Source organism: Mchenga conophoros, linkage group LG16 (assembly GCF_057382185.1).
Source record: "Mchenga conophoros isolate Kocher_MC1m ecotype Shallow Benthic linkage group LG16, M_conophoros_male_GT1.1, whole genome shotgun sequence".
Lineage (NCBI taxonomy): Eukaryota > Metazoa > Chordata > Actinopteri > Cichliformes > Cichlidae > Mchenga > Mchenga conophoros.
Window position 1 is genome coordinate 34565495 of NC_140541.1, and position 19594 is coordinate 34585088.

The 19594-nt window shown below is 37.5% G+C and overlaps 1 protein-coding gene across 6 annotated transcripts in view; it reads right to left on the reverse strand.

Moving 5' to 3' along the window:
* pcbp3 (poly(rC) binding protein 3) overlaps nt 1–19594 on the reverse strand; it is a 90966-nt gene that overhangs the window by 22198 nt on the left and 49174 nt on the right. For all 6 annotated transcript variants that reach the window (XM_085249480.1, XM_085249479.1, XM_085249476.1 and 3 more), the window contains 2 exons: nt 3814–3973; nt 9–32 (listed from right to left, as the gene is read on the reverse strand). In XM_085249480.1, coding sequence (XP_085105606.1) covers nt 9–32; nt 3814–3888 — 99 coding nt within the window. In that variant the 5' untranslated portion in view covers nt 3889–3973. The remainder of the gene's footprint in view (nt 1–8; nt 33–3813; nt 3974–19594) is intronic.

The following is a 19594-nucleotide window of genomic DNA, read 5'->3' on the forward strand; positions in this document are numbered from 1 at the left end:
ATACATACCTTTCCAATTATACTTCCAACCTCCTGTAACATGAAAACACAACAAGAAAAAGTGAAGAAAATAAACATATTTATTTGTTTAAATGTGTACTTTTTAATTGTTTGCTTCTCTTTTTACTGAACAGGGTGTAAAAACTGTGCCAAGACATGAAGACAGGCATGTTCAGGGTCAGACTTTCCATGCTTGTTGAATCACTCTTTATGGGTTTGGTGTGGCGCAGCTGGTAAAGGGCACAGAGGCAGCGCTGGCTGCAAGCGTCAACACTCCCCGACCTCTCCTCAGAAAGTGTGAGGGTTACGTCTACTGTGACGTTAAAGCTGCAGGTAGTTGCAGTTCACAGCGCCAGGTTCTACCCTATAAGAATCATTTATATTTATCAAGTGCTACATTAAATTACACTCCAAAACTAACTTTCTGACAATATACTCATAAACATAACAAGTTTCAGTTGTAATGGTCAGTGCCAGCTCTAAACCAAATGAACCAATGAGCTGCTGTCTGTGCTTGTAGGGCCGTTGCATTGACTCATTGTCCCAGAAGTGCAGTAGATTACCCATCCAGCCCTGTTTCATTAACTATATTGTTTTTTCTTCTTAAAGTAAATCAAATTACAATTGCATTCATTCATGTGGTTGTAATGAAGTGGAACTTTTCCTACATTTAATACAAGTATAACCTGCAGGGGAAAAAGGTTTAAACCATATTTTCAGGCTAAGTCACCTGCTCATCATCAAAGCCTTTTTTTAATCATATTTGAGGGGTGATTCTTTATCTGTCTTCCTGTATTGTCCCACTAACAACTGAAATACATTTGATGTCTCTTCCAATTCTTTTAGATGTGTGTTTGGTCACGTTATCTCGTAATAACTGCCTGGAATTGCAAACATGGCTGAGGTGCAAGCTTCTTGAATGACTTATACTCATATAAACTTCTTCTCAGAGGGAGAAAGGAGAATGGCACCTGTGCCACTCCACTCCAGCTTCAGGGACACAGAGATGAGCCTACCAAAAACTCTTTTCTGGGCATCACAAAAGGGGAAAAAAGTCATTTGAAAGTGTAACAGGATGCTGGAGGGTTGCCTGCCCTCAATAGATAATGATGAAAATGCTCCAATACCCAATGTAACCCAATGGTTTCTCAATTTGAGGGCTTCACTGCTGTGGAGAAAGGACGTGGGTAATCCTGCCAAAATCCTCCCTTGTGGCTGCTGTGGTTATGTCCCTGCCAGGATGTGGGGTTATTCAAACAGTCACAGGGTCACTGGCTTTTAAAGCGATTACATGAGCAGTCATGCAGGCTGACCTGCACGGCCATTCACAGGCTGCTTGGCACACCAGGCAAGGAGAAGATGTGAGCTTCATTCTTTGTCCTGCAGAATCTACCAGCATTATCAGCTACGCATGTGTGCTGCGGGTTTTCTAGCTGCCTAGCTTGAAGCAAACTTGTAACTGAGCTGCTGTTATGTAACGTTCATACAGTTCTAGACAAGAAGAAATCTGCTTTTTTACAAACTCTACACTGACAAGAAAGTAATGGTCGTTGCATACAGATATTATTTACAAAGTAAAGCACAAGAGGTGGGGGATGGAAAGCAAGAGCCATGATAATACAGCATTCTTTATAAAACCAGGTGAACACAAACTAATTCTGATGGCCACTTAAAGAGTAGAAAGGAGTGAGGATGGTACACATGTGTCTAAAAAAAATAAGAACTGCTAAAAAGTTGGTGCCCATTAATACATTATACACCATGCCCTGGGAAATCTGAAAATACTAAGGGCGAACAAGAACACGCTGAGCTGAGTCAGCAGCAGAGAAACACACAGCAGGAGATTTTCAGTCTTAAAGGCCTGAAGTCTCCAAAGGCCTTTGAACCTCAGTGAAGCTTGCTTACATAACCCCACAGTAAAGAAAGGTAAAAGTAGAGCAAAGCTGGACTTTGGTGTGGGAAGGCAAAATACATCTGCTGCCATTAGCTTATTTTGTTGATCTTACATAATATGAGTTAATGCTGTGTACAGTAAGTGGAAACAGCATATGCTGCTGCTGTACTTTCATTCAAGCTGATCTAGACTGTTGTCAAAGCAAAGCTATTGTTGGCTCTAACGGTTTCCATAATGGGACAAATTGCAGATTTTATTGGCACTTCCTAAGCATCTTTCAAACTCAATGCCCACCAGTCATTTTTCAAGCACTTTGGGCCTTTATTAGACAAGTAGATGGATGGACGGAACTGAGGGAGGAAGGAGACTGGTAATTACAAACAACAAAGATGGCTATCTGGACTTGAATGTTGATGCTACTCAATACCTTCAACCCCTAGGCCTCCAGGATGCTAATATACAATAGTTCTCTACTTTTTAACATTTAAAGTACTTTTTTGTTTACCATTTAGTGGCTTTCGGTAGTTCACGTTAGCAGGATTCTTTTTAGCCCCTTTTGGTTAGTAGGCGGAGTTTAGTAGGAGTTAGTAGGAGCTTTTTAAACCCACGTCTACATGTTAGCAGTATCAATAGTATATGGAACCGCTTGTCTGTGGGCTACAATTGTTTATTTTTGTACTGTTGTTGGTACTTTATGGAGAATATTAGTCACAAAGAACTAATAGTAAATGTCAAGGCACTGGGTCTGGTGATCCAGTGTTTGTGTTTTTTGGGTTAAGTTATACTCTTTGAATGATGGTTTTCTGTTTTGTATTATATTTACAGTTCCTGGTTTCTAGGTTTCTGTTCTGTTTCTGTTCTCTGTGTGTTATATGCTTAGTCTTAGTTTTCTGTCTTTATGTCTTTCCTGTGTCCCACGTCTTGTTACTTTTGTCTCTGTGCTTCATGTTCCCGCTGTTCCAGAGTCTGTCATGTTTCTATGTCTCAGTGTCAAGTCTGTATCTCTGTGTCATGCTTCCTGTTTTACTTTGACAGTCTGTGTCCTTTGCCAATGTACTCTGCTTTGCTTCATTCGTCTCGTTATGTCTCATTTGTCCCAGATGTGTTCCCATCCGTTCCCCATCCTCTCGTTGTCTTGACTGTGCATTTAAGCCCTGTGTTCCATTTGTGCTTTGTTATGTCGTGCCCTCACAGTGTTGTGTTTCTGCCTTTGTGTTCCTGCAGAAGCTCTAGTTCTCAGTCCGTGGTTTGTTTCTTATTTTCTAGAGTCCAGTTTAGTTTTCTTATTTGAGGATTTGGTTTGTTTGTTGTGAAATTTATTTTTGTGGAAAGTTTTCTCATTCCATGTACAAGTCCTGCGTTTGGGTCCTACATCCTGCCTGCCACAGCACACACCTTGACAGTAAAGTGGAACTAAGTGTGGTAAACAATTAAAAATATTTTGTAATTTCTCTCTTTTTCATCACCTATCCTGAATATTGTGACATATAGATGTTTTGGTATACGTCTACAGATGTCTCCACAAACCAACTTACTTAATTTAATTATTTAAAATTTAAGGCACCACTATGATGCAAGTCCTATGAATTACAGCAGGTTGTGACATATAATTAAATTTTTTAATTTACAGATGTCCTGCTACTAGGACAGTCAAATCTAAGGTCAGAGTTGAGGTTAACAGGACAAATAGAGAAACAATTTGAAAGTTGATTTCATTGCACAATTTGTACAATTCCAATTTATCTGAATACAACTTCATTAAAATCAGATGAAAGGTTTAGGAAGAGAGGCCATGTAAAAACTGGCACCTGATTCATCACTGAAAGGATCTTGAAATGAAGAAATAAATCCCTCTGCATGTCTCTCACTTTTCAGGCTTCCTAACAGTCAATATAGCACTCAATCACTGTGCTCACTTACTTTTCCATGCATGAGGAGGCGGATGGTCAGGGTGACATTGAGGCCACCCTCTGACTGGACTTTTGTTGGCTCCATGCTGGGGGAGGAAAAACTGGTGGTCCAGCAGTAGGATGTCCTCAGAAGGAGAAGGAGTGCGGTGGTATTCCAGCCAGCCAGTCACCTACAAAACACAACATCACACATAAGCAAACACAGTCGGTGTGTTCACAACCAGCAGATGATATCAACGTCCAGTTGCATTAAATTATTATAAGAAGGCAGTTTGGTGCTTCTGCAGATGCGGTAACGGAATCATATTTCTGCTGTATGACACATAAAATAGTTTCTAAAGCCATTAATCTACAGACTGCTTTGACACAACATAAAGCTTTCAGCGATTTTAACTAATGTTCAGTGGTTCATTAGTTTGTGACACTGCACACTCCTCATATCTTCAGCACCAAATAACACACTTGTTTTCTGGGGTATACTAACCACAAATGCCTAAATTAAAAATAAGTGATGACTTTAGGCTTAAAATCCAAAGTGCAGAGCCCATTCGACTACAGCGTGGCTAAGCAACACATTTATGAGCTGCCTGCTCAATATTTGTTTCATGAATGACACGTAATTGTGTTGAGAAGATCGAGAGATAACCGAATGTAATCACATTCCGCTCCCCCCTAGGTATTTTTTTCCCCCGTCTATTTGCTCTGTTAAAAATTCAAACGCAAAAACAAAGCAATCACTTGTTTTGTTTTTAATTGCAGGCCAGATCAGAAGAGAGAGAGAAAATTCTTCTGAGCTCTTATTCACGAACTGTCTAGGAATATACTGGAAATACCAGACTGACCAATACAGGAATAAAATAATTTGCAACATTTGTGACGGAGGACCGTGCCATTGAGATGAAACTAGGTGAATAAATGAATACATGGACTACAGGAATGCCTTATCTGTATATATGTAATGTTGCTTTGAAGGTGCAGCACGATGACTTGCAGAATCCTCCGAGTCTTCACTGCTAAAAAGCTTTTTCCTCTGACTCAGACATTAAAGTCTTCCTCCTGTGCCCTTATTACAGTTAGTCAAATTACTTTGCTCTCCTCTGCCTTTGCTGTTAAGGCAAAGGCAAACAGACCAGTCTGTATGCTTGGATGGCTGTGCCAAAAAGTCATAGCTGCTTTTTGTGTTTTAAAAAGTTATAAGAAATGACTTGGTGTTCTGGTTAAGTCTATGTAAAGTCTATAACAAAGAAATCTTTAATGAGTAAAGGAAAAGTTTCTGTACTGTTGCCAAGTTTAGAATGACCTTTGTTACACGAATGTCAATATATCATGTGTGATGTGATGCAGAGCCTGAATCCAGTCTGTTTCACATTTCCTACTGTCCCGTGGTTAGTGTGGTGCTCTGTAACCCTTTGGCTATTGTCATTTCACTCAGACAATACCATCTAAATGTCAATATTAAGTTTTCTGTAGATACAGTTTGCAATCTGATGTAATCACCCATCCTGTTGAGTTACTGCTGTTATCATTACCTGCAAGTTTGAGGTTTAAATTTTTATCAAGCAGCCCCAGGGGATTCTTCTCCAATCTCTATTTTCTGCGTTTTTGTGGAGACTCATTTGGCTACAGCTTCTAATTTCCAGCCAGACACAACCTTAGGCTACTGTTTACTTTTTGTGCTCATATAAGAAAATGGAACAATATTATCCTATGAAAACAAAGACGAAGAGGAGATATATAAAAATTAGCACAGCAGCCCTCCCCACCCATTTTGGTTAGTGAGGTTGGTTTGAGTATTGTGAGAAAAGGAATATAAATCATGCTAACTGCACTGAAGTGAGGGCAAAACCCACAGATACTGATATCCACACTGGATATATGTAAGTTACATTTTAGAGGTCAACTTAAATATACCTGCAGGGGACAACTTTAAATGCAGATTCCTGTCTATCACTCTGCATCACCAGGAAGGCATAAGATTGGTTCTAAATTCATTCTGCAGCATGAAAGTAACCCCACACATACAGTCAGCCACAAAGAGCGGTTTGTCTGGTCACCAGGAAGCCCTGATGTCAGTGCAATGAACAGGCCCACAGCTGCGGGTCAGACAAGCCACCTGGGCTTAAATTGAGCTTTATGTGGTTCAAAGGTAAAAGTTTAGTTTATTACAAGAAGAAGCAGTAAGACTGTGGACCTTGAAGTGATCACATCCACGAACCAAAAATATGTCTAGCTTAGAACCCACTGAAACAATCAGATGTGTTGTGTTTCCCACGAGAAACACTCATCCCTAAACTTTACTGCTTTTAAACAAAGGGCTGAGGGATGATTGGTAGGCACAGACATGAGACAGGAATATAATTTGATTGATATAAACATGGTCCAGAGTTACCTCATCATTTTACACCTCATATGTAAGCAAAAACATTTTAAATGGAATTTAATTATTTAACAGGGATCCAATAAAGACAAGTCCCTAGCAGTCCAAAAACATGCTCATTAGAGTGTGTTAGCCCGATGACTGACTGGTGATGTGGGTGCACCCTGCCTTTCCTTGCACAGTGGCAGCTGGGATAAGCTTCAGGCCACCCCAGGTCAGATCATCAGTTAAGAATGGATATTTCATTATATCCAAAAAATAGCACTGATGACCATCTGGTACACTGAAAACAAAGTTCATATTTTAATAAACAAAAATACTCTTTATGGTTAATCAATTAAAATATTATTTTAATGCAAAATTTGTTTTTATGCAACACACTTACACCAGTCAGTTATTTTTGTTTTTTGTTATACATCTTTGGAAATAAAGATTGCTTTGTTGTAGCCTACCAATATTTGTGCCTACTTGTGCTACAGAAAAGTGGGATTTATCATTAATTTTTGCATAACTATGGAATGCAGGTGTAAGTGTGGCACATCTATAGATACTCCTGTGATATGCAATGAATTAAACTGCTGTGGCTAAAGGTGGTCTAATTTCAGATTAATATATATTCATAAAAAAACAGGAGTTCAGCACAGCACAAGATTAATGAGATGTAATAGAAGTGGAGGCACAAGAACCTGGGGGGGGAGGTGGCAGGTTCTGCAAGACAGGTGGAAGAAACTACCTGCCAAGCACCTTGGGAACCTCTGAGCACCAATTAACAAGTAATGATTTGCACTTTTAGAAAGGGAAAGGATAACTTCACCAAATTTAGAGATTATATATCAGATTCATAAGAAAAAAGTTGAAATAATGGGGTCTTTCTCTTAATGTTTATTAGCCAGCATGGCCCTCTGGGAAAAGAGTTGCCCACAGGTGTGCTGAGGTTGTGCTGGAGCTGTAGCAGCTTTGCAAAACCAAGGAAGGTGTTCAAAAAGGTTTGCGTGGAGACAGCCAGATTGTAAGATTCAGTCCTTTAATAATAAACTTCTAAATGTACGTGAAGCCATTGTGAAGCTGTAGTAAACCCCGACAAAGTGAACTAAAGGCAACAACTTCAACGTCACACTGACTCACACTACTATCAAGTGTGCTGCTAATGCTGTCAGCTAGCTAACCACGCTAACGGCACAGAGTGAAGGCCGAGACGAGCCCAGACAGATCCAACAGGAAAATGAACTAATATGGGCTTCAAGTAATTCTCCCGGACAAAGAGAATGACCTTCATCTGAATGCCGTGAGTAAAACAATCCACCTCTGCTGTTTTCAGTTTGGTAATTACATTCTCCGTGTTATATACAACCTCGTGTGTGTTGACTGGCTGTTTGCCGCTAAAGTTTTACTTGTAAACACAGCAAAGCACTTTTTAAATTGTGTTTTCTCTTATAGTTTACAATCATTCCTCTATAAAAGCAAACCCCCCTACCTGCCTTTATGTATACATTGTACATTTCTTGTCTTTGTGCGGGTTATTTCTTTCATTTTAAAGGTGTAAATGTCTTTCTTGCATAGGTAGAAAGGACTTTATATATTTACAAACATGGTTTGGTTTTGAGATGTTGTATAATGTATTATACAACCACAAATGTCTACAAAGTTATTTTACTAGGTATTTTGTATTCTTGTACAGCACTTTGGTCAACGTACTGTTGTAATTAAATGTGCTATATAAATAAATAAACTAGAACTATAAACTATAGATATATAGCGTTTTCGGGTTTTTTTGGTTGACAAATGTAAGTCCGTTTGTTGGCACTTCCTTGTAAACATAACTTTTAAGTGTTTCAGTAGTTGTAGTTTTAGTTGTGTGTTAAATTTTATTCTGAGTTTATCAGATATTTTTGATCACATTCAAGGTGTTTGTGGTACCCTTCCTCTCCTTGCATGGGAGATGTTATGATTTGCTTTGGGTTCTTTAAAACCTCCAGTCACACATCTTAAAATAAAAATCAAAGTAGATGAGATCACTTCTTGTACAGGACAGGTAACAGATGTTTCAGTTAAAATGTTCTGGTAAGTTCATAATTTTACAGCATTTTGAAACTAGAATTAGTTTATTATGAATATTTCACAAAGTTGTGAAATAAGTGGTAAGAGCCAGGCCCAGCCATTGCACTGGCATGGTTAGTTTTTCTGTCCTACAGCCTTGCCTCTTGTCCTAACAGGGACCTTGTCTGAGACAGGTTCCCCTGCATTTCCCCCCTGGGTTGTTACTGCTTGGTAGTGAGATGCCTCATCTATCCTAAGTGACGTCACAGAGTATTAGTCATTACTATTATACCTCTTTCAAGGCTTCTTGAGGCCCACCTAATGTAAAATGCAGGTGCAGTTTTTGATGCGTTATAAATGGGCAGTTATGTGAACACCTGCTCAGAACCTTGTAGGCTTGTCTGTTAGTTTTCCTGCAATACAGTCCCATTGCAGGATTTTGGGTTACCCTGCTTCCGTGCAGTCAGAGGAACCTTCAGCAAACATGTGTTTATCAGTAGGGTGTCCAGGTCTGTCTCCTCATACTGCATTTCTTGCTTTGCCCTTTCCTGACTCAAGTAACTACTAATGTGGGTCTTGCCTGGGGTTTCACAGCCAGAGAGCTGCACAAAGGGCTACCTGCTAGTAGCATGTGCCTCTATATGCATGTGGCTGGTACAGTAATTTGAAATGTGGTATTTCTCATTAAAAACGACTTAATGTTTTTGGATTTTCTTTTTAAAAACAGAAGTTGCAAATTCTTTTAAAGCTCTGTTTTGCTGTTTGCCAGAGTGATGTGTCCCTGCTGATGATAATAAAATGTAGCAACACAAATAAATTTGCTTAACAGGTGTGCTGACTACTGAGAGGATTCATATCCATGAGCACAAACACTTAGACGACGTTATCATGACTGTTTCACGTGTTGCTATGAGAAACAGGGTCAACTGCAGAGTGATATTTTGTGGTGTTAGAACAAATGAGTCAGACAAAACTGCCAACATGGTGCGTTGGGCTTTGTGCTTTTTGCACCTCGTAGTGATGCTGTTTTTTTGTTTTTTTTTTTTTTGTTTTTTTTTTCCCCCTAACCAGTTGGCAACACCTAGAGAGCTGTGAACAAAAAAACATACCGTGTTGACGTGTAAATAAAGGTACAAAAAGAAAAATGCTCACAAATGTGTTCATCTTGCTCCGGGTCTAATGATCACTGTGCCTTTGTCAAGAGGTGTCAGACAGCGTGTGGCAGCAAAGGTGTTAACAAGCATCATGTGTCACATAATTGTCCACATGTGAATCGGACCCCATAGTAAACTCGGAATCAGAATCAGAATCAGAAACTTTATTGTCATTGTCACGAGAACAACGAAATGAAGAATGGTCCCCGATCATTGCATCATCCCTAGCAATATCAAAATATAAATTAAACAATAAAATTCAATAAATAAAATAGATAGAATACTTAAAATACTAATAAGATGTAACAGTAAAACATTCACATACATTCCCACACACATGCTTCAGGCCGTGCATATGTTATTCGCTTGGCTGGTAGAACACAAAAACAAACATAAGGCGTACAAAATTATCTCAAACATAGCATCGATCGGTAGAACACTGAGCTGCTGCAACTACGTGCGCCGCCAACTGTTCACATATCAGTCTTGCTGTTTTTAAAACATCAGTTTCTCCTGCTTCCTCTGCGCCTGTTGTCTTCTTCTTTCTAAACTGCTATAGCACAGTTTGTTCGAGGGATGTTCTTGGGGATTGGCTTACCTGTCAATTTAAATTTTGACTAAACCAGCCTCTCAGTTAGGACTATAGAAACTTTTTCTTTTAACTTCTTTGAGCATCTCTACTAGGGCTGAACGATTATGGAAAATAATCTAATTGCGATTTTTTTTGCCCCAATATTGCGATTGCGATGCGATATGCGATTATTTTTTAAGGTCTTTGTCTTCTGTATTATTAAACAAAGACAAGCAATACATCATATAGTATGGCCAATACTATATTACATTAATTTTAAACTGTTCTTTCCTGGAAGACAGACCTCTGTTATGATGACATGAGGTGATGCATGAATTGATGACTGACATTTTTATTTAACTTCTTCAATCACAACAGTATATTTGAACATACACAATAGTTTATTTTTAGCTTACAAACATCTGAGCATAAAGTGCTGACAAGGAACCCTGGTGTAAACATTAAAATGAAAGTCAGTACAATGTGCAGATTGCAGAAATATATATAAAAAAAATCAGTGGCTTTACCACACCCAGTTTTTCGACATCTGTGAACTACTAGACAGTCATTCAATTGAAAAATAATATTAAATAAATAAAACTAATAAATAAAAAATACACACATCTTACTGATCTCTGCAGTCAGTAACATTACACATAAAGTGCAAACATAATAGCAATTGTATAAACACACACACAAACACGCCTTTAAAGTTTACAGGCGTGAAATTGGACGGTCTAGTTCTGATTAGCGTCACCGCTGTCTCGGTGGAGTTTAATAAACTCGGCCGTCTGCTTCTTGCTATCTAAAATATAACCAGACACTGGTGTAAATTCTCGACTGTCTCATACTTCTGTTTTAATAAGTTTTCTGTTTGACGTTTAGTCAGCTGTGTGAAAACCAAGGAGGAACCCACCCGGGGGATTAATAAAGTTTTATTTTATCTAATCTAATAACTTTAATCTCAGCCAAACCGATTTACTCACGAACAAACAAAACACTGAAAAAAGCCCAACAATAAAATTTTTAGGTTGTCTAAGTGACTTATATATTACGTTTAACCCGAGCAGCGAAACTCCGCGGTGATCTGAAAATGATGTGCCGGGAGTTGTGCCGTTCTCGGCCGCATCAGTAACCCTCGAGCTCCCGGCTAGCTGTCGAGCTGGTGGGTAGCAGACGCCTCTGAAAACGTCGAAGCACTTTTGCAAATATGGGATATCTTGATAAACCGAGCAGATATTTGATGTTTACACAGCTACTTTCTCGCCTGAAAATATGTTAAAAGTTTATTTTGTGACCCAGAAAGATTAGTATGAGTAATTTTAAAACTTAGTAGCGGCCGCCATTGCTGGAAACTGGAGTTTGGCTGGGCCGCGCTATGAATTCTGGGATATGGTAGTAATTTGGACAGCCTTCGGCGCGTCGCTGTGACGTAATCGGTCTACAAATGCGGCCTCAGGAGGATGCAGCCCATGAATTTGGACATGTCCAGAGTATAATCGCAGCCTTTGCGGTTAGAAAATTGCACTTGATCATGTCGCGATATTATCGCAGATGCGATATATCGTTCAGCCCTAATCTCTACTAAATGTAATTTCATTCTGTCGCCTGACTTCTATTCATGGCTGTCACTGTGTGCATATGTGTGAAGGGGAAAGTGGTGGAACAGAGCATGTGGCACAGTTGCAGAAGGGAAGGCAAAATTAACTGAGTTAATAACACCCCAGTTTCAAGTTTTCCAGCAAGGGTTAATTAGTCTAAAATCTAAAAGATGGACTGGTGGTGAACAACCTCAAACATCTGTACATCCGATGACAGGGAAGCTAGTCTTGGCTAGAGCAAAAACAGCTCTGCTGCTCATTTACAGCACAGCCACGCAGCAAACACAGATGAACACAGGCTTTAACCCTTGTGGCATTTCTGCTGCAGAGATGGAGTAACACTTGAGGAAAAAAACTAGCTGCTGTTGAAATGAAACTCTGCAAAAAATAAAGCAGTAACATCTCTCACCCAAAGCAGTAAGCTGTAGGGCAAGCACTGCATTATCAAAACAAAGAGTATTTGGCAGCTATGGGAAACTGTTCATTCAGCGCAGTCTCATAACAAAGAATGAAGTAATGTACAGGCTGACTGATTTACTGGCAGGGCAGTGTTATTGGCTGCTATTACCTATTTGGCAATCTATCAGTATCAGCATTTATAAACGATAATGATTAATGAAAATGAAGGAAAGAAAAGCAGAGATGAGAGAAACACCATACATATGTTGGGTTTTGACATTGCGTAGTTTGTCCACTAGGAGGCTGCACACATGTTAGGAACACTATAAACAGAAAACACGTGATCTGAACAGAGTCAAGCAGAATGTAAACTTAGGATGGGTGAAAATGGGGGGAAAGATCTTTTCATGCCAATTTTCTGTATTTATTTCTGTCAAACCTAAAGACTAGTTTTTACGGTTTATTATAAGGTTAATTCTAGTTTGAACCTAAACCATAAACTTTTCCCAAACTTAAGCCAGTAGTTTACCTGCTGCTCTGTGTATGGCTTTTTGACAGACTGTTTTTTGTGTAGCCATTTCCCTTATTGCCGAGTTTAAAAACTAGCGGTTTGGATTTTCATGAAGAAGACGCCATCATGGCTCACTGAGTGACCCACTGACTAGCCAATTGGTAGCATGCAATCTGTTGATGCCACATTTTCAGATTGCCTCAGATTCACTTGTAATCCTGGCCAAGTAGGTACTAAAAAAGTATCTGGCACCATGTACTACTACCTAGAAAACCCTATAAGCTGAGCAGTGCCAAACCCGAGTAGGTACCAGTGGAAGAGGGCAAAGAGAGACAATGACAGAACAGAAACTAGAGAGTGACGAGACCAAATTTAGTAACTTACTAAACAAATTTGAAGTGTAAAAATATGTGACTGGGGTCTGTAGTGCGAGACTCCGTTTCAAGAATCAGTACATAGGACGGATGAAGACTAATGTTCACGGAGTAAGCGTAGCTGCTGTATCTTAGCTAGCATTAAAAAAGAGTTAATAATTTTATGAGCCCAGTAGACTTCCTTCATAAAATAGTGACAAAAATCCACTGGAAACACCTTGAATGTTTTTGTATACATTATTCAACTCAATCCAGTGCATTAAGGCACCATTCTACTCCTGTTTGGTGTAATGACTCCTCCCTCCCAAACACTGCTCAGATGTCAGGAAGGAAAGGGTTCCTGACAATTTCCCTGACTTCCTGAAAATATGACATGCTATGACATTGGCATTACTGAATTCAAGTCATGATTCCCTAAGTGTACAGAAGAGACAGCTTGAACTCTTCTGTAAGCAAGTAATATACACTCTACAATGCTAGGAATATGTTTCTGCAGAGCGTCTGCAAATATGTGCATTTTTAAAACAATATCACTTCTCCCTAGGCTATGATGGCACATGTTTCACTTTTCAGTTGAGGGGGAAGGTGAAATCCTGCTCTTGTCCTTGCAGCTCAGAGGCAGCTAGTGTAGGAACAGTTGTAATCAAGATATCTGAGAGAAAACCAAAGTGATGTGCAGGTTCTAATAGATTTTTGTCATTGCATTCTGATGTTTCGTGTTATTATAGTATTAATATTGTTTTTGGATAAGTGGGCTCTTAGAATGAGTTTATAATACCTCATTCTTCTCTCAGGAGTATATATAATACAAATAAATTTGCTGTCATTGGAAAAAAATTAAATAGACCACACACCCAAAACGGCAAATTGTGTGGTCTTAATATTTACCATGGGCCTGTGGAACAGTGTTTAACATTGTTTTTTATGCTTTTTATTTAGACGTTGACATTATTTTCAAACAAAATCAACTTATGACTCATTTGATTAGTCACTATTAAGACTGGCCTGCACAGAGCTGCAAAAACACTTACAGTTTGACAGCTAGTTTTAGCTTTCGTGTCTGAAAAGAGAAGCCAGTATGAAAGTGCCTTGATTGATTGATTGGTAATTTATTTCAACATGTGAACAATATACAAGTACATTTAGAAAAGAAATGAGAGAAAAAAAATATACTATACAAATTACATACAAAAAAACATTCTGATTAATTTACATGTTGAAAGGGAGTGGGAAGAAGTATACACTTATTTAATCCCACCCCTGTCCCATAAATTATCAGTGAATATTTAGTCAGCTTCCTTACTGATATAATTTGTAATAAAAATAGTGAACAGATTTCTGATATACTATATACTATAATATCACATCATGAATTTTTTGTTTGTTTGTTTTTAAATAGAGACATTCACTTAATTTAAATATTTTCCTTTTCTTTATAGATCGAGAAGATCATATTTTTATAACTCTTTTTGAACAGTTTTATGTTTGGACATTGCTTTAATTCCATATTCAGTTTGTTCCATAGTTTCACTCCTTGAACAGAAACACAAAAGCCTTTTCTTGTAGTACGTACCTTCATTGTTTTGAAGTTACAAAAACCCCTTAAATGATAACTTCCTTCTTTCAAAAAAAACATACTCTGAATATTACCTGGCAGTTCTTTATTTTTTGCTTTGAATAGAATTTGTGCTGTTTGGAATTTCACTATATCGTCAATTTTCAATATTTCAGACTGCAAAAATAGTGAGTTTGTATGTTCCCTATAACCTGCATTGTGGATGATTCGAATTGCTTTCTTTTGAAGAGTAAAAAGTGAATGTAATGTGGTTTTATAGTTATTGCCCCAGACCTCTGCACAATAGCTTAAGTATGGTGAAACCAGTGAACAGTAGAGAATATGAAGTGATGTTCTGTCGAATACCTGTTTTGCCTTGTTTAGTACTGCAATGCTTCGTGATACTTTGGAATGAATATATCTTACGTGAGCTCTCCAGTTAAGTTTTTCATCTATTATTACCCCCAGAAATTTATTTTCACTGACTCTTTCAATATCAACACCATTTATTTGAATCTTTGCATTTGTATTTAAACTACTATTTCCAAATAACATAAGTTTAGATTTATTCAAATTTAATGATAATTTGTTTTTATCAAGCCAGAACTTCACTTTACTTATTTCATTAGTCATATCCTCCAATAAATTCTGCAGATCATCACCAGAGCAAAAAATGTTTGTATCGTCAGCAAAGAGAACCATTTTTAATACTTTGGACACTTTACAGATGTCGTTAATGTACAAGTTGAAGAATTTTGGACCCAAAACTGACCCTTGGGGTACACCACAAGCAATGTCCATACATAAGGAGCAACCACCATTTATTTTCACAAACTGCTTTCTGTCACTTAAATAACTCCGGACCCAATCTAAAACTACCCCTCTGACACCATAACGTTCCAGTTTTCTTATTAATATATCATGATCTATAGTGTCAAATGCCTTTTGTCAAGTCTATGAATAACCCAGCCACATATTGCTTTTTGTCTATGGAATTTGTGATGTATTCTATTGAATCTAATAGTGCCGATGATGTTGATCTGCTTGATCTGAATCCGTACTGACTCTCAGTGAGTAGTTTATGTTTATCTATAAATTTTTCCAGTCTGTTTTTAAACAGTTTTTCAAGAACTTTTGAGAATTGAGGTAGTAAAGAGACAGGCCTGTAGTTTGTGAAATGGTGTTTGTTTCCAGATTTGTATAGAGGTATAACTTTTGCTATTTTCATTCTGTCTGGAAATCGACCAGTTTGAAATGATAAATTACAGATGTATGTAAATGGTTTTATAATAGCCTCAATGACTCTTTTAACCACTATCATATCAATATCATTACAATCCAAAGATTTGTGATTTTTACATTTTTTGACAATTTCAAGAACTTCATTTTCATCAACGGCTGTGAGAAACATAGAATATGGATTTCTGTCAATCAGTGTATCGGGTTTTTCCTGTGCTTTCCCAGGATGAGTGATTGTTCTTGCTAAATTTGGTCCAGCAGTTACAAAGAATTCATTGAGACTATTTGCCACAACATCCATATTGTATTCTTCATGGTCATTACAAATGAAATACTTGGGATAGTTCTTTTGTCCAGTCCCACATTTTATAACACTGTTCAGGATTTCCCATAATCTTTTATTATTATTTCTATTTATATCTAATTGCTTCTTATAGTATTCCTTTTTACTAAATCTAAGTATATTAGTTAACCTATTTTTATATCTTTTGTATCTGATTTCAGCATCTTTAGTTCTCGTTCTTAAGAACTCTCTGTATAGAGCATTTTTCTTTATACATGCATTTTGCCAGGATTTATTTGATTGGCTATGATGGGGAAACGTCTGTGCTCCTATAGAGGCCTCTGGGAAAACAGACCTTTGCCCTAGCTCAGTAAATGGTTTCCTCATGGGTTTATGGCCTAGGTCTTTCATTTTTTTTTCATACTTTCATGCATGTAAAATCCCTCTACACAGCTCTCACTTGGTCACTTTATTTAGTTTATTCTGGTCCATCTCTGCTCTCTTTTCTTCAGCTTCTGTCTCTTGTTATTGTGAAAGGTAGTCACAGGTTGTGCACAGTTTTAACAGACTGTCATGCTATATGGATAGCTAGCTTTACTCAGCATAATGTCTGTTAAAGAAAGCCAGTTGAGGTTGTCTTTTACACGTTTTGCATAATATATTTAGAATTAAAAGTAAGAAGGCTATATGTTTTATAGTGTTTTTTGTTTATTTTGCTCCACAGTGTCCACAGTTTGTAACTTTGTGCATTTCTTTGTAAGTGAGCATTCTTTAGTTTTTATCCAAGATACATGGTTACATCTATACATTATACAGCCCCTAACATCCTCTCTGACAGTTGCACCAATCTCGCTCCAAGAGCTTGCAGACATTTATGCAGAAATTGATGCTATGATTGTTATTCATTATATTAAGGAAACGATTGCAAGTGCCTCGCTCATAAATTCAAAAACTCGGGTGAAAAAGTAGTAAAAAATGCACAGGAGGAATCAGGTGAAACAGGACAACCACAATAGCTGCGGGCTGCGTTCATTTCTCTGGAGGTGTACGTCAGTTTAGTCGTAGATTTCCCGATGAAACATACTCAGGCACGAGCATAACAAGTGCCTTTTTTTTTTTTTTAATACGTACCAAACATGCTTTCAGTACACACACCTATTAGACCGCTTGGGTCACCTGGTAATTCTACATGTTCTAGGGCAGGGTAGGCAACTACAGGCCTCAAGTGCCGGTGTCCTGCAGGTTTTAGACATCACCCTATGTCATCACATCTGAATCAAATCATTAGTTCATTCCCAGGCCTCGGGAGAACTTCAAGACACGTTGAGGAGGTAATTTAGCCATTTGAGTCGGCTGTGTTGGATCAAGGACACATCTAAAACCTGCAGGACACCGGCACTTGAGGCCTGGAGTTGCCTACCCCTGTTCTAGGGTTTTTCAAAGTGAAGTGAGATAGCATTTATCATCAGTGCACCAATCACAGTCTTTTTAAAAAGCAAAGTAAATAGACCTTGTGTTAATTTTTAAGGACTGCAAGAACACACCTTGAACCACCTCTTTATGAAATGATGCTTTACGAATAAATTTAGATTAGATTTAACACAAAGGAACAATCAACCCATCATCCAGTTAAAGCAAGTGCACCATTTTCAATGACGCTAACAGGCAGGCTTTTGGAGCTGCTTTCATAATATGAATCATAGTTCAGTTGAAAGACAAATGACGTCCAAATCAAAAATGATAACCTCTCAAATGAAAAACCACAAAGTAAATCATGAGTTGTGAGACCTTAAATAGGCATAAACCTTTAACATATTGTTTTGTTTTTGTGTTTTGTTCAGTTTATTGCTCTTTTTATAGTTTTAACTTCAAAGTAACTGCACAGCTAAAAGCCTCTTTTCAGATGACACTGAGTTATTAATCCACAACTACTGTAATTAACAAAATACAAGCTTGAATGCTGCAGATTTTTAAAGTGGAAGCTTTTTGAAAGTAAATGAAGGAATGTGTAGAGGACGTCATGGGGGGAAAAAAGAAATTACTCAAGATTTTATAAACAACATGTCGGATGGAAAAATGATAGCTTGACAGAAAAACTCTAAAGGCCTAATTTATTTATTTACATGTGCACACAGACACTTGCATGCAGAAATATATATGATACTGTAGAATTGTACTAATTAAAATGTTTCGTAATCTCAGATACTTTAAAGTTATATTAGTCATAATATAACTTTTTGTGGTGTTTAAATGGTGTTTCTTAGAATTTGCACTCTATAAGCTTGATTAAATCCGTATAGCAAATGGGTTTTGTATTCAGTGTATATTTATAATAAAGCCCTGATCGTTTCTGTCCTGTTTTAACAATCATGGAGCATGTTCAACCGAAAACAGAGACTGAACTGTAAGCTATATAAAAAGGTTAAAAAACTATTTTGGTAAAGGCTATTGATGGTATTATATAACCATAAATAGTCCTATAAATAAATATGCTGCTCAATTCCTTGATATTTCCAGTTACTTTAAATTAAATTTGTATCTTTATTTTCCAGCGTCGAACATCCAACACAAATGATAGTTGTCTTTGGTGATAAACGAGTGTGAGTTGAATGCCATCTGATCTTTGTTGATGTCTGTTTATTGTGTCTACAAGGACAGACGGAATTGGGAACAAAAATAACTCAGGACTATAACAGGAAAAGTTACAGTAAAATGTTTAACCAAATTGGTGAGATACACTTTTTTGTATTAAAATAAATGTGATGCCTGTTTTATAAGCATTTACTAAAACGAAAGCAGAAGTTTCTGATTATCCAGTTTCATGAAAATACTCTCTATAAATCACATGCAGTAATCTTATAATCACATTCACCCAAACAGTTTGGTCAGTAACTATACTAAAAGGCTCTTTGAAAAGCGACCCTTAGTATTTTAGAAATCACTTAGTGTTTTTGCCTCCTGTGGTTCAAACATACCCATATGGAAAAGAAATAGTAAAAACGTATATGACTTAACTCATGAAAGTGGCCACTTTCACATTACTTTCATATAGAGCTGGGCGATATGAGATTTTTTCATATCACGATATGTTTTTTTCATTTCAGGCGATAACGATATCTATCACGATATAAGCCAAATGACTATATTTGTAAGATTTAAATGTGCCGTTGCTCACAAGTAAAATGTGAAAGAATCAGCAGCTTGTTTTTATTTAAATATTTATTTCCCATAATAAGTTCAACAGGGTAGATGTACTTAAGGAACATGAGACTTTTTCAGATAAATAAAGGCAAATATTACTACACAAAAGGCAGCCGCTAAAGCGTTTAAGTTTCAAAATAGAACAAACAAAACAGACTAAATTGTCAATTCCACTTAGAAACAAAATATTAATTCTAAAAATAAATCTTAGTTTGTTTTACAGAAGAACAGACAAAACTGACTAACTTTTGTCAATATCAAATAAACTGAGAACTAAAAGGAAATTCTCAATCTCTCCTTGTTGTATAGCTTAGCTTTTCAAACAGTTTTAACAGTTACTTTAGTCTGACAAAAGCCGAATGACGAATTAGCGCTTCCAGTCAGAGACTGAGGCTACGTCCACACGTACACGGGTATTTTTGAAAACGGAGATTTTCCGTTTTCGTTTTAAAAAATAATCCCGTCCACACATAAAGGCAGAAATGAAGG